Source organism: Salmo salar, chromosome 12 (assembly GCF_965601325.2).
Source record: "Salmo salar chromosome 12, fSalSal1, whole genome shotgun sequence".
Lineage (NCBI taxonomy): Eukaryota > Metazoa > Chordata > Actinopteri > Salmoniformes > Salmonidae > Salmo > Salmo salar.
Window position 1 is genome coordinate 17,961,316 of NC_138302.1, and position 15,559 is coordinate 17,976,874.

The following is a 15,559-nucleotide window of genomic DNA, read 5'->3' on the forward strand; positions in this document are numbered from 1 at the left end:
CCATGGTTACTGATCAAAACCAAAGTACAGGCTCCTCAGTGAGCACAGCCTTGCCATTGAGAAGGGTAGACACTTGAAAACCTGGCTCCCTGTAGAGGAAAGGCTGTGCAACCACTGCACAACAGCAGAACCTAAGACGGAGCTGCATTTCCTGACAAAATGTAAAAAATATTAAACAATTAGAGAGTGTCATTTCCCCAAATTTGAAACCCTTATTCAAGGTTTCCAAGACCTCTCTGATGAGAGTAGGCTACCCGTCCTGTTGGGGGAGGACGCAGAGAGCTGTGGGTTGGCAGCGCACTACATTGCTGCCTGCCAGAAGTTGAGGGACAGTGTCTGACAGACCAATCAACCTGCACATGTCCTCTACTGTATGCTTATTGTTATTGTTGAATGTGTGGTTATTTTGACCCTTGGTTATTGTTGTTACCGTTGTCCCATTGACAATTTTGATTCTTATTATTTTCATATTGTAAATATCCAAAGTAAGCTTTGCAAATTGAATTGAATTGAAAATTGAGAGAGAGAGAGAGAGAGAGAGAGAGAGAGAGAGAGAGAGATATGGGTATTGGGGGGATACGCTGAGAGAGATAGACAACTGAATACAATTTACTATTAGGGAGATGTCCATTGCTACAAGACAGACAAATTAAATATATTTTTGTCGAATAAAAGTGGATAGCCAATTATGACTTCTTCTGTCTGATACGTTTTCACAAAGAGAACCATATGACCATGTTTATGACCAAGTGAGCCACATCGTATCAATATAGTTAACTTTTGTGTGAAATTACATTTTCACGACGGTCCCTTGGGAGATAGCACACTACGTGCGTATGTGTAGGCGTCCTTCTACTTTCAGGAAACTCGTCGCGAAAAAACAAGAAGGCGGTTGGTAGTCTAGCTATCTGTGTTACAAGGAAGATTCGTGTCTAAATCAACGGTTGCTTGTCTTGTGACTTGTGCTGAACTTGAGCAACAGAAATGGAGGAGACCGGGGGAGTTGGTGGCGCTAGTGCGTACGGAGCTTCGCTCGCAGGCGGTAGCTTCGACTTTCAGAAGTTTGCTAAACAACCGTACACTATCGTGCGCTTCTTGAGTTGGGTGAGTTTGACAAAGCAAGCAACACAGAGAGTAATAACTTGAGTTACTTATTGACTAAAATGTTTCAAGGAAGTTGAGCACAGAGGCTTAACGTTAACACATTGTCTAACGTTACCTGCCACTTTGTCTTTGTATAATTTCAAACGCAACTGAGCGAACTATGCCGTTTGTGTTAAATGTTGATCTGATCATCCCGAATATATATTTTCACCACAGATAGCCCTTTAATTGCATATTAGCCAATGTGTTATTGTCGACTCGTATTCCTCTTGATAGATGTATAATGTTACAGTTGATGTCACGACACTGCAAAGTACAGCTGCGGACGTGCAACTGTTGACAACAACAATCAGGATACTATTGAAGTGGGTGGGGGCGGGAGTTATTTCCAATTCATTGCATTTTTATCATGATAAATTGATTCGGCCTAGCTATGTGCCTAGGCTACACTTCTAACTAGGCTTACATGGAGCTTCATTGTGTAATGTCATACGTATGGACTGACAGTGTATTGAAGATGTTATCAACACACAGACTGAGGGGAACTAACCCCCATGTGATGCCTGTGGCAGCAGCTGCTGCTGTTATTGTTTAGAAACACAACGCAGAAGTGTACATATAAGACTTAAAGGATTCACACAGCTTGAACTAGGCTAGTTGAAGTGAAACTTAGTGAACACTGTGTGTTTCCATTGTCTGATACAGGTGAGGTTAAAAGGACGTAATGGGACAACAGCCTAAAGTGGTCTGAACACATGGACACTTCTGCCTTCTGAGATACCAGGGCCTGTTTGTCCAATAATGACAATCACGCACACAAATTAAACTCTGAGGAAAAATCGTTTTCCCTCGACATTAGGCCTATTCTTTGACATAGCAAAAGACGTGTCATATAGACGTGAGTGGTAGCAGCACCCACTGCCAGCCCATTTTGGTTGGTCATCAACAGGCATGTTGTAATGTCATGTTGCTCCACCAGAAGGCAGTGAGAGGGACTTTCCAAAGAGGGAGAGAGAGGCCCAGTTAGTCAGTCTGTGGTCTGATATGCCTAATGGTAGAGATTGTAATTTTAGGGATATTCCTGGTTTGATTGGTCCATTAGGTTTGAGGAACTCCAAAAAATGTTGTGTGGGTGTGTGTTAATGTCGATGCGCGCATATGCATCTACTTTTCAGATGCCCCTAGGCCCTGTTCAGTAATATCTAACCAAGACCAGATGCCCCTAGGCCCTGTTCAGTAATATCTAACCAAGACCAGATGCCCCTAGGCCCTGTTCAATAATATCTAACCAAGACCAGATGCCCCTAGGCCCTGTTCAATAATATCTAACCAAGACCAGATGCCCCTAGGCCCTGTTCAGTAATATCTAACCAAGACCAGATGCCCCTAGGCCCTGTTCAGTAATATCTAACCAAGACCAGATGCCCCTAGGCCCTGTTCAATAATATCTGACCAAGACCAGATGCCCCTAGGCCCTGTTCAATAATATCTAACCAAGACCAGATGCCCCTAGGCCCTGTTCAGTAATATCTAACCAAGACCAGATGCCCCTAGGCCCTGTTCAATAATATCTAACCAAGACCAGATGCCCCTAGGCCCTGTTCAGTAATATCTAACCAAGACCAGATGCCCCTAGGCCCTGTTCAGTAATATCTAACCAAGACCAGATGCCCCTAGGCCCTGTTCAGTAATATCTAACCAAGACCAGATGCCCCTAGGCCCTGTTCAGTAATATCTGACCAAGACCAGATGCCCCTAGGCCCTGTTCAGTAATATCTAACCAAGACCAGATGCCCCTAGGACCTGTTCAGTAATATCTAACCAAGACCAGATGCCCCTAGGCCCTGTTCAATAATATCTGACCAAGACCAGATGCCCCTAGGCCCTGTTCAGTAATATCTAACCAAGACCAGATGCCCCTAGGCCCTGTTCAGTAATATCTAACCAAGACCAGATGCCCCTAGGCCCTGTTCAATAATATCTGACCAAGACCAGATGCCCCTAGGCCCTGTTCAATAATATCTCCCCAACCCCACCCCAGACTCCCCAGATGCCCCTAGGCCCTGTTCAGTAATATCTAACCAAGACCAGATGCCCCTAGGCCCTGTTCAGTAATATCTAACCAAGACCAGATGCCCCTAGGCCCTGTTCAATAATATCTGACCAAGACCAGATGCCCCTAGGCCCTGTTCAATAATATCTGACCAAGACCAGATGCCCCTAGGCCCTGTTCAATAATATCTAACCAAGACCAGATGCCCCTAGGCCCTGTTCAGTAATATCTAACCAAGACCAGATGCCCCTAGGCCCTGTTCAGTAATATCTAACCAAGACCAGATGCCCCTAGGCCCTGTTCAATAATATCTGACCAAGACCAGATGCCCCTAGGCCCTGTTCAGTAATATCTAACCAAGACCAGATGCCCCTAGGCCCTGTTCAGTAATATCTAACCAAGACCAGATGCCCCTAGGCCCTGTTCAATAATATCTGACCAAGACCAGATGCCCCTAGGCCCTGTTCAATAATATCTAACCAAGACCAGATGCCCCTAGGCCCTGTTCAGTAATATCTAACCAAGACCAGATGCCCCTAGGCCCTGTTCAATAATATCTAACCAAGACCAGATGCCCCTAGGCCCTGTTCAATAATATCTAACCAAGACCAGATGCCCCTAGGCCCTGTTCAATAATATCTGACCAAGACCAGATGCCCCTAGGCCCTGTTCAATAATATCTGACCAAGACCAGATGCCCCTAGGCCCTGTTCAGTAATATCTAACCAAGACCAGATGCCCCTAGGCCCTGTTCAGTAATATCTAACCAAGACCAGATGCCCCTAGGCCCTGTTCAATAATATCTAACCAAGACCAGATGCCCCTAGGCCCTGTTCAGTAATATCTAACCAAGACCAGATGCCCCTAGGCCCTGTTCAATAATATCTAACCAAGACCAGATGCCCCTAGGCCCTGTTCAGTAATATCTAACCAAGACCAGATGCCCCTAGGCCCTGTTCAGTAATATCTAACCAAGACCAGATGCCCCTAGGCCCTGTTCAGTAATATCTAACCAAGACCAGATGCCCCTAGGCCCTGTTCAGTAATATCTAACCAAGACCAGATGCCCCTAGGCCCTGTTCAGTAATATCTAACCAAGACCAGATGCCCCTAGGCCCTGTTCAGTAATATCTAACCAAGACCAGATGCCCCTAGGCCCTGTTCAGTAATATCTAACCAAGACCAGATGCCCCTAGGCCCTGTTCAGTAATATCTAACCAAGACCAGATGCCCCTAGGCCCTGTTCAGTAATATCTAACCAAGACCAGATGCCCCTAGGCCCTGTTCAGTAATATCTGACCAAGACCAGATGCCCCTAGGCCCTGTTCAGTAATATCTAACCAAGACCAGATGCCCCTAGGCCCTGTTCAGTAATATCTAACCAAGACCAGATGCCCCTAGGCCCTGTTCAGTAATATCTAACCAAGACCAGATGCCCCTAGGCCCTGTTCAGTAATATCTAACCAAGACCAGATGCCCCTAGGCCCTGTTCAATAATATCTAACCAAGACCAGATGCCCCTAGGCCCTGTTCAATAATATCTAACCAAGACCAGATGCCCCTAGGCCCTGTTCAATAATATCTAACCAAGACCAGATGCCCCTAGGCCCTGTTCAGTAATATCTGACCAAGACCAGATGCCCCTAGGCCCTGTTCAGTAATATCTGACCAAGACCAGATGCCCCTAGGCCCTGTTCAGTAATATCTAACCAAGACCAGATGCCCCTAGGCCCTGTTCAGTAATATCTAACCAAGACCAGATGCCCCTAGGCCCTGTTCAGTAATATCTAACCAAGACCAGATGCCCCTAGGCCCTGTTCAGTAATATCTAACCAAGACCAGATGCCCCTAGGCCCTGTTCAGTAATATCTAACCAAGACCAGATGCCCCTAGGCCCTGTTCAGTAATATCTAACCAAGACCAGATGCCCCTAGGCCCTGTTCAGTAATATCTGACCAAGACCAGATGCCCCTAGGCCCTGTTCAGTAATATCTGACCAAGACCAGATGCCCCTAGGCCCTGTTCAGTAATATCTAACCAAGACCAGATGCCCCTAGGCCCTGTTCAGTAATATCTGACCAAGACCAGATGCCCCTAGGCCCTGTTCAGTAATATCTAACCTCAGGTCTTGTAGCTACATACCACCAAGATGTCTGTTGCTCAGACAGTCTCCTCCATACAGAGACGTACATTAACAGATAACACTAGAGCCACACGGTGGAAATTGTCAGTCTAGTTGGTTTATAAGCCTGTAAGCCTGAGCAGTGTAGCGTACCAACATGTAAACAGTGTAACACAGTAGGGTCTGTGACTCAAATGGCATCCGATTGCCTATATAGTGCACTACTTTTGATCAGGGCCCATGGACCTCTGATCAAAAGAAGTGCCCTATGTAGTGAATAGGTAGCCATTTGGGACACTACCTAGGTCTGGACAGAATGTGCTGTCTGTCGACACAACCAGTTCTCCCTAACGGTGGGGGCAGATGGGAGGTAAGGTGATACCCCATCTAGCCCCCCCCCTCCATCCAGTGCTCTCTCTGGCAGTGTCTTCCAAGGACCCTCTCATATCCAGTGGAACACACACTCGTCATCGCATAGACACTTGCTCGCACACACGCTCACTCACTCACACAAACACACACACCATTGTTGTATGACATGGCGTAAGGAAATAACATGTGGGTTATCGTCTGTTGGTGCTCTCTCACAGTTTCCTTTGTTTCTGTCTCTCTTCCATCACTCTTCCTTTCCCTCAGTCAGCATTCTCTCTCTCTTCCCTCAGTCAGCATTCTCTCTCTCTGCTGTTGTTGAATTCTCTCTCTCTTCCCTCAGTCAGCATTCTCTCTCTCTGCTGTTGTTGAATTCTCTCTCTCTTCCCTCAGTCAGCAGACTCTCTCTCTGCTGTTGTTGAATTCTCTCTCTCTTCCCTCAGTCAGCAGACTCTCTCTCTGCTGTTGTTGAATTCTCTCTCTCTTCCCTCAGTCAGCAGACTTTCTCTCTGCTGTTGTTGAATTCTCTCTCTTTCCTCAGTCAGCAGACTCTCTCTCTGCTGTTGTTGAATTCTCTCTCTCTTCCCTCAGTCAGCAGACTCTCTCTACTGTTGTTGAATTCTCTCTCTCTTCCCTCAGTCAGCAGACTCTCTCTACTGTTGTTGAATTCTCTCTCTTCCCTCAGTCAGCAGACTCTCTCTACTGTTGTTGAATTCTCTCTCTTCCCTCAGTCAGCAGACTTTCTCTCTGCTGTTGTTGAATTCTCTCTCTCTTCCCTCAGTCAGCAGACTCTCTCTCTACTGTTGTTGAATTCTCTCTCTCTTCCCTCAGTCAGCAGACTCTCTGCTGTTGTTGAATTCTCTCTCTCTTCCCTCAGTCAGCAGACTCTCTCTCTGCTGTTGTTGAATTCTCTCTCTCTTCCCTCAGTCAGCAGACTCTCTCTACTGTTGTTGAATTCTCTCTCTCTTCCCTCAGTCAGCAGACTCTCTCTCTGCTGTTGTTGAATTCTCTCTCTCTTCCCTCAGTCAGCAGACTCTCTCTCTGCTGTTGTTGAATTCTCTCTCTCTTCCCTCAGTCAGCAGACTCTCTGCTGTTGTTGAATTCTCTCTCTCTTCCCTCAGTCAGCAGACTCTCTCTCTACTGTTGTTGAATTCTCTCTCTCTTCCCTCAGTCAGCAGACTCTCTGCTGTTGTTGAATTCTCTCTCTCTTCCCTCAGTCAGCAGACTTTCTCTCTACTGTTGTTGAACCCCCCCCTCGTCGCTCTCTCTCTCTCCCTCAGTCAGCATTCTCTCTCTCTGCTGTTGTTGAATTCTCTCTCTCTTCCCTCAGTCAGCAGACTCTCTCTCTGCTGTTGTTGAATTCTCTCTCTCTTCCCTCAGTCAGCAGACTCTCTCTCTGCTGTTGTTGAATTCTCTCTCTCTTCCCTCAGTCAGCAGACTTTCTCTCTGCTGTTGTTGAATTCTCTCTCTTTCCTCAGTCAGCAGACTCTCTCTCTGCTGTTGTTGAATTCTCTCTCTCTTCCCTCAGTCAGCAGACTCTCTCTACTGTTGTTGAATTCTCTCTCTCTTCCCTCAGTCAGCAGACTCTCTCTACTGTTGTTGAATTCTCTCTCTTCCCTCAGTCAGCAGACTCTCTCTACTGTTGTTGAATTCTCTCTCTTCCCTCAGTCAGCAGACTTTCTCTCTGCTGTTGTTGAATTCTCTCTCTCTTCCCTCAGTCAGCAGACTCTCTCTCTACTGTTGTTGAATTCTCTCTCTCTTCCCTCAGTCAGCAGACTCTCTGCTGTTGTTGAATTCTCTCTCTCTTCCCTCAGTCAGCAGACTCTCTCTCTGCTGTTGTTGAATTCTCTCTCTCTTCCCTCAGTCAGCAGACTCTCTCTACTGTTGTTGAATTCTCTCTCTCTTCCCTCAGTCAGCAGACTCTCTCTCTGCTGTTGTTGAATTCTCTCTCTCTTCCCTCAGTCAGCAGACTCTCTCTCTGCTGTTGTTGAATTCTCTCTCTCTTCCCTCAGTCAGCAGACTCTCTGCTGTTGTTGAATTCTCTCTCTCTTCCCTCAGTCAGCAGACTCTCTCTCTACTGTTGTTGAATTCTCTCTCTCTTCCCTCAGTCAGCAGACTCTCTCTCTGCTGTTGTTGAATTCTCTCTCTCTTCCCTCAGTCAGCAGACTCTCTCTCTACTGTTGTTGAATTCTCTCTCTCTTCCCTCAGTCAGCAGACTTTCTCTCTACTGTTGTTGAATTCTCTCTCTCTTCCCTCAGTCAGCAGACTCTCTCTCTACTGTTGTTGAATTCTCTCTCTCTTCCCTCAGTCAGCAGACTCTCTCTCTACTGTTGTTGAATTCTCTCTCTCTTCCCTCAGTCAGCAGACTCTCTCTCTGCTGTTGTTGAATTCTCTCTCTCTTCCCTCAGTCAGCAGACTCTCTGCTGTTGTTGAATTCTCTCTCTCTTCCCTCAGTCAGCAGACTCTCTCTGCTGTTGTTGAATTCTCTCTCTCTTCCCTCAGTCAGCAGACTCTCTCTCTGCTGTTGTTGAATTCTCTCTCTCTTCCCTCAGTCAGCAGACTCTCTCTACTGTTGTTGAATTCTCTCTCTCTTCCCTCAGTCAGCAGACTCTCTCTCTACTGTTGTTGAATTCTCTCTCTCTTCCCTCAGTCAGCAGACTCTCTCTACTGTTGTTGAATTCTCTCTCTCTTCCCTCAGTCAGCAGACTTTCTCTCTGCTGTTGTTGAATTCTCTCTCTCTTCCCTCAGTCAGCAGACTTTCTCTCTGCTGTTGTTGAATTCTCTCTCTCTTCCCTCAGTCAGCAGACTTTCTCTCTGCTGTTGTTGAATTCTCTCTCTCTTCCCTCAGTCAGCAGACTCTCTCTCTGCTGTTGTTGAATTCTCTCTCTCTTCCCTCAGTCAGCAGACTCTCTCTCTGCTGTTGTTGAATTCTCTCTCTCTTCCCTCAGTCAGCAGACTCTCTCTCTACTGTTGTTGAATTCTCTCTCTCTTCCCTCAGTCAGCAGACTCTCTCTCTGCTGTTGTTGAATTCTCTCTCTCTTCCCTCAGTCAGCAGACTCTCTCTCTGCTGTTGTTGAATTATTTCTGTCTCTCTCGGTTTCTCTGTCTCCCTGGCTTTGATATCTCTTTCTCTCACTTTTCAGTTCTCTCTTTTTGGAACTCCCCAGTAACTATCTGTACCGTTCTCTCCCGTTGTCTTTCTTTCTCTGGAAAGAGACACTATTTTTCTCCTTTCTCTCTTTCTTTTCCATCCCATTCTCAAAGGAAACACACATTTCTCTCTGTCTCACTAATATTTGAAGAGGAAATTGGTGGCATCTCTGGTCACAAGTATGTCAGTGCTGCTGGGTCACATGACGGTGGTGGACCAGTAACAAGACAGAGACTGGAACTGAACTGACAACAGAGGCCTGGGTCCGGTTCATTAAGCACCAAATGGAGAGAGAGAGAACTAGACTAAAAAAGAGAGGGACTCCCTGGACTCGTCCAATAAGAAGTGTTCATTTTAGTTTACAGTTTTGAAAGGTTTTCTGTTGTCCTAAAGAACACGACCCTGGTGTTGGCATCAGGCCCTAGTTTTTCTGTTCTCACAGTCATTGGAATGGAAAAATAGAGAGCCTAAGTGGATAGTGTCGCCTGTTACAATGAGAGGTCTTCTGAAAGATATTCTATGTTTCTACTGGCCCCGTCATTGATAGATGACTAGATGGAGAAATAAGGCCCCCGTCGTTGAGGGATGGAGAAACAAGGCCCCCGTCGTTGAGGGATGGAGAAACAAGGCCCCCGTCGTTGAGGGATGGAGAAACAAGGCCCCCGTCGTTGAGGGATGGAGAAACAAGGCCCCCGTCGTTGAGGGATGGAGAAACAAGGCCCCCGTCGTTGAGGGATGGAGAAACAAGGCCCCCGTCGTTGAGGGATGGAGAAACAAGGCCCCCGTCGTTGAGGGATGGAGAAACAAGGCCCCCGTCGTTGAGGGATGGAGAAACAAGGCCCCGTCGTTGAGGGATGGAGAAACAAGGCCCCCGTCGTTGAGGGATGGAGAAACAAGGCCCCCGTCGTTGAGGGATGGAGAAACAAGGCCCCCGTCGTTGAGGGATGGAGAAACAAGGCCCCCGTCGTTGAGGGATGGAGAAACAAGGCCCCGTCGTTGATAGACGACTAGATGGATAAATGAACATGCAGGTCACAGTCAAAACAGTCAAATTGAAACTTTCCTCTCTTCCCCTTCTTAGATTTTTTCCATCGTGGTCTTCTCCTGCATCACGGCGGAGGGATTTGTCAACAAGCCACACAAACCCGAGGCGCATTGCGTCTTCAACCAGAATGACTCGGCGTGTCACTACGCTGTGGGCATCGGTGTCATAGGTAAGTAGTCTAGTGGTGCTGGGTTACAGGTTCTAATCCCAGGGCTGATGTAAAAATGGTGTTGAGTGAAGTCTCCCCAAGATGCTGATCTTGGGACAGTTAAGCATTTCCCCCTCCATCCCTCACTAAGTAATAGATAGGATTGGGGAGGGGAAGCAGATCCTAGATCTGTACCTAGGGGAAACAACCCTTGAGTGGGAAAAATCTGGTCGGGGCCGGGCAGCAAACGGGATCAGAGATGGCATCTCCCGCCGTTGTGCCCTGGGTTCAGATAACAGAAAAATAATTTTGTGTCTCTGTGACAATCGACAATAGAAAGTATCTCTCTATGCAGAGCTATGGTGTAGTGGTAACACTCCCGGCACGTCTCATAATACGACTCCCCGCAGGAGACTGGGGTTGATTCCTTGTCTCATAATACGACTCCCCGCAGGAGACTGGGGTTCAAACCCTGAGTCCTTCTTACTGTTTCTCCCACTTGCCTGACTCCCCACCTCATTTCCTTAGTCTCAATAAATTGTTAAAATATATATTTATAAAGTATCTCTTTATTTCTCTAGCCTTCCTGGCCTGTTTTTTCTTCCTCTTATTGGACGCCTACATGCCGCTGATGAGCAACGCAAAAGAGAGGAAGTACGCTGTCATGGCCGACCTGGGATTCTCAGGTGAGGAGGGGGTAAGGGGAGGTGTGTGTAAACCTAGGGTTGTGGTGTGAGGAGAGAGCTTCCAGTCACCTGGGTCTTGTTCATCATAGCACCACATGGAAGAAAACGGACTGAAACGGGGAGGGACTGCCTGGAACGTACAATAAGAAACGCTTATATATTTTTTCCCCATTGATTAAAGGTTTCATAACATTCTCAGTTGTGTTTCCTAATGAATGTGACCCTGTAGGTAGTTGTAGTGTAAATAAGTATATTCCTTGTTTCTTGTCTGTTTGTATCAGGTGTGTGGACGTTCCTGTGGTTCGTGTGTTTCTGCCTCCTGGCTAGCCAATGGAGTCATACGCTTGATGTCAGAGGAATCCCCCAGGACGCCGCCCGCGCCACTATCGCCTTCTCTTTCTTCTCTATTGCCACCTGGGTGAGGAGGACTGTCACTACAGCTGCCTTACTACCTCTCCTTTACTACAGCTACACTATGGCCTGGTCATAGCTTCACCACACTGACTGACTTATTCATTGATCCATTGACTGACTGAATGATTAATTCATTAATTGATTCATGAATTGACTCCTCTTTGTGTCTACAACAGGGAATCCTAACCTACTTCGCTTTGGGGAGATATCGCCGTGGCGTTGCTGATGTCACCCAGAGCATCTACACCGAGCCTCCGCCGGAGCAGCACACCCCTTACCCTCCGACCTACGCCCCCTCGGCCTACACCCCCACCACCTACTCCCCGTACCCTTCCAGTGCGCCAGACGACTTCCAACAAACCCCCTTCACCCCCAGCACCATCACCTCCACTCAACCCCAGGGGGACTACCAACCCCCCAACTACTGAGGGGCTCCGCGGTGAAGTTTCCCCTAGGTACAGATCTAGGATCAGCTTCACTTCCCCCATTCCTAACCTTAACCATTAGTGGGGGAAATGCAAAACTGACCCAAGATCAGCATCTAGGCCAAGGGGCAATTTCACCATACTATTACTGGGATAGAAGTATGGAGAAAGGAGGTGGAAGCTCCTTATCACCAGACCTGGGTTCAAATACTATTTGAAATATTTGTTTTGCTTTTGTCTGTCTGCAGTGCAAGGTGGGTGGAGTTTGCACTCTGTCAACTTTTATATTGGTTTAATTTGCAACAGGGAAACTGGATGAAAGCACAGACCGATAAAGTATTTGAAATGGTTTTAAATAGTGTTTGAACACAGGTCTGCTTACTACTAATTCAGTGGATGATGTGGTTAAAGGGAGACTTCTACCCTGAGACAGGGGCGCAGCTGAGGGGGAGGGGCAAAAGTCAGAGCTTGGTCACATGACACTGGAGCTCACATGATTTGGGATATGCGAAAAACGGCCAATGAGAGCTCTCGTGGGAGGGGCAAGTGCTTGCTTTAGCTAATCAGTGTGCTTGTCTTCCCCCCCCCCCCCCTCTCTGTTCAGAACTCTAGTCCCCTGCTTCTGTGTTCCAGAAGGAAGGAGAATGTGTATCTGTCAGAGGAGGATGGTGGGATGAGCTATAGGAGGACCTCCTTATTGTAATGGCTGGAATGGAATAAATGGAACGCTATCAAACATGGAAACCACATGCTTGACTCGGTTCAGTTAATTTCATTCCAGCCATTAGTGAGCCAGTCCTCCTATAGCTTTCTCCCACCAGCCGCCTCTGGTGTCTGTACATACTAGATATTCATAGTCGAAGCGTCAATTCTTTGAATGGCTGTAGTGTCTTTTTTTTAAACATTTTATCTTTTTGTTTTCAATTTGCACAATTATATTGATGATGACATGCAAGCATAATGTTTTATTCAATGTCAAAAAAGTATGTTTATTTAATTGACCAGTGTATCATGAGACTACTGAATTCTACAGGATAAGCCAACTATAAGCCAAATGCCCAAGAAAGCCTTATTATTAATGTCCTATGTAAACTGCTGGGTTTCTGTCCCACTTCAGGAGCCGTAGACAGACGTTGTCTGTGTCCCAAATGGCACCCAATTCCCTTTATAGTGGACTACTTTTGACCAGGACCCATAAGGCTCTGGTTAAAAGTAGTGCACTATATATAGGGTGTCATTTAGGATGCAGTATACAAGTCCTTTTTCATAACTCTTTAACCCTGTCTATCTGATAACAGTCAAGATAAAGCCATAAAAAGCCTAAAGAAAAAAACACGTTAAACCGCCCGTTGAAAACACAAGGCTTGTTTGCTCAACTGATCTGTATGTTCCTATCTAGTCATTATGTATTGATTGAGTTGTCAGTCATCTTTCATATGTCTACTGTCCAGAAAAACTATAGCAACTGGATGGGTGGAAACCAGGCTGTAACCAGGAGATAAATTAGTCCCAATTCTCCATCCTTCTCCCAAAGCATGCACTGTACTGGCCTACTTTTTTCCCCTATGGCTTTGACAATGGTGGAAACTCCCTCCAGCCAATCCTTACACCAGTGCTATGCTTTTAGAACCATGTGCACTGGAAAAGGGTGGAGAATGGGAACATAAGTCTTCCACTGCCGCTAGATAAAGCCATCTATGGTTTGTATTACTTAGGAAACCCACTATCAGTCTTTCTGAGTCTGAGACCACTCCCTGCTTTGTACTACTAAAGGTAAAAGTATAGTAATTCATGAATAAATTACTCTTACTGCCAAGACTGACTTCAGGAACCTCAGTGCAGCAGCTGGGTCATGTTCATTAGGCACCAAATGGAAGAAAAAACGGCTATATATGAACATTAACAAGCACACAATTACTGAACTTCAGAAGCTATTTTGAATACATTTTCTTGGTCCTAGAGTCATTAAATGTTCAGAGTACATTGAGGGGAGTTACTGCTTTCAAAACAAGTAAAACAGTTGGAAGGTTTTCATCAATTTGTTTTTCCATTGCAAAAAGTTTTGCTGTGGTGTGCACCAATGAACACAACCAAGGGCTGCGGCTGTATAGCTCCGGTCCACCAAGGTCCAAGTGTGCTTTGGCACTTCGTAGATTACTACTTCAAACCATCTGACTGACTTTAAATGTAAATCATACAGGACTAACTTAAGCACTTGATAACAATACAATACTTGGGATTTCATCAATTGCTTCTTTAAAGTGGCAATCTGCAGATACATTTTTGGATGTATTAATGATATGTACCAATTGATTCTTCAAGAATAGAACTTAGAAATGCCTCATGAGGTTAGTTCAACTGTTGTACCCCATCAGAACCCAAAATTCTAAGCTTGTTTTACTCCAATGTATGTAAACAAACCCTATTTAGCCTCAACATGGTGAACTATCATTTTGATTTCATGGACGGTCAGTCCTCGTATCCATAACTCTATGAGTTTGAGCCCCGTCCCTCAGCTTTCTACCGAAACGGGATTTGTTATCGTTTCAACTGCTGATTGACGCATTAAAGGAGAAGACTGAAAACAGCAGACGTAGAATCCATTGAAGAATGGCTTCTATGTAAATGTTATGCACTTCTCCTTAACAAGAACCCTGGTATACTTTGTTGACGGTGCCTTAGACTCACTGTATGTAATGTTGACACCATGGTGACCTTGAGTCCACCATAGACAAGCATAGATGTACATATTCACATATAGATAGATGTGTGTAGGTAAATGTAGACACACACATAAGTTGTTTATATACATCATTGGAGTCCACTTGGTCAAAGGGAAGACCTCACTGGCTTGTGTCCAAAATGTCACCCTATTCCCTATATAGTGCACTACACTATATGGACCCTACATAGGGATTATAGTGCCATTTGGGGCACAGAAGTGTATTTATTAAATATGAGTGATATTACTTTGCTAGGCTAGTAGTGGAAACATTTTGGGAGGGTGGAACCGCTCCCTCGGTATTTATATGTGTACAGGACAGTGGAGGCTGCTGAGGGGAGGACGGCTCATAATGGCTGGAATGGAGTGAATGGAATCAGACACGTGGTTGTCTCATGGTTGATTCCATCCCAGACAATATTATGAGCCGTCCTCCCCTCAACAGCCTCCACTGATAGTGTCACCAACCATTTCAACTTTTCCGCTAGTGCCTGTGTAGTGTCCTTCCTACAGAAGGCTCAAACGCGATGGTGTATACACTCTATTTGCCCAATCAACCTCTCAAACTGTCCATATATTTACATTATAAAACCTTGAAGAAATTAATTTAAAGTCATGATGGCACGCACTAGAGCAAAAACTGAAGGGCATATTCAGGATTATCAAACTGTTGCCTTGTGTTCATAAATGTTAGCAGATGTGTATGGGAGATGAGTGATGTTGCAATTTGTTTGCAATCCTGAACATACCCCCTAGATGTCCAGCTTGGCCTAGTAAGGCGGCGTCTACACAGGCAGTCCAATTCTGATCTTTTGACCAGTGAGATCAGATCTTTTGCAAATAATTGGGCTGCCTGTGTAAATGCAGCCTTACTGTTCAAATTAAACCTCACCTGTTAGCAACCTTTGTATCTATGATTGATTGATAGCCAAGAGTTCTGTATGTGATTTGCTGTTTAGTATTGGGACTGAGTTAATCGATTGCTTTTGTTTTCTGTAGTTGTAGGGGTGATGTGTATATTTTACTTTTTGTCCATTGTTTTACATCATTGGTTATGTGATTTTGATTTACCATTTGATCTCCACCACCACAGATCTAAATGAAATAGTGTAGATTTGAGTTTCTCACTTATTTTACATTCATGAAGTTTATTTGCAAATTCTGTGTTACACTTCCTTATAGCTTTAATGCACCAGAAACCTGTTAGTTCAGTTGTGTTCTATTGAATCCATTGTATAATAATTAGGAAGTGCCTTTCAACAGCAGCCATGTTTGTGATGTCACGAGGTTCTAATTAAATTTCTGTTCTGTCTAAATGAC

General features: G+C 45.5%; 1 protein-coding gene across 1 annotated transcript; it reads left to right on the forward strand.

The window, feature by feature from the left end:
- The first annotated feature begins 824 nt into the window (after positions 1–824).
- LOC106564351 (synaptogyrin-2) lies at positions 825–15,555 on the forward strand. The gene is made up of 5 exons (XM_014130411.3): positions 825–1,104; positions 9,881–10,013; positions 10,574–10,678; positions 10,960–11,096; positions 11,269–15,555. The coding sequence occupies exons 1-5, from the start codon at positions 985–987 to the stop codon at positions 11,518–11,520; spliced, it is 747 nt and encodes a 248-aa protein (XP_013985886.1). The 5' UTR covers positions 825–984; the 3' UTR covers positions 11,521–15,555.
- Positions 15,556–15,559: the final 4 nt, after the last annotated feature.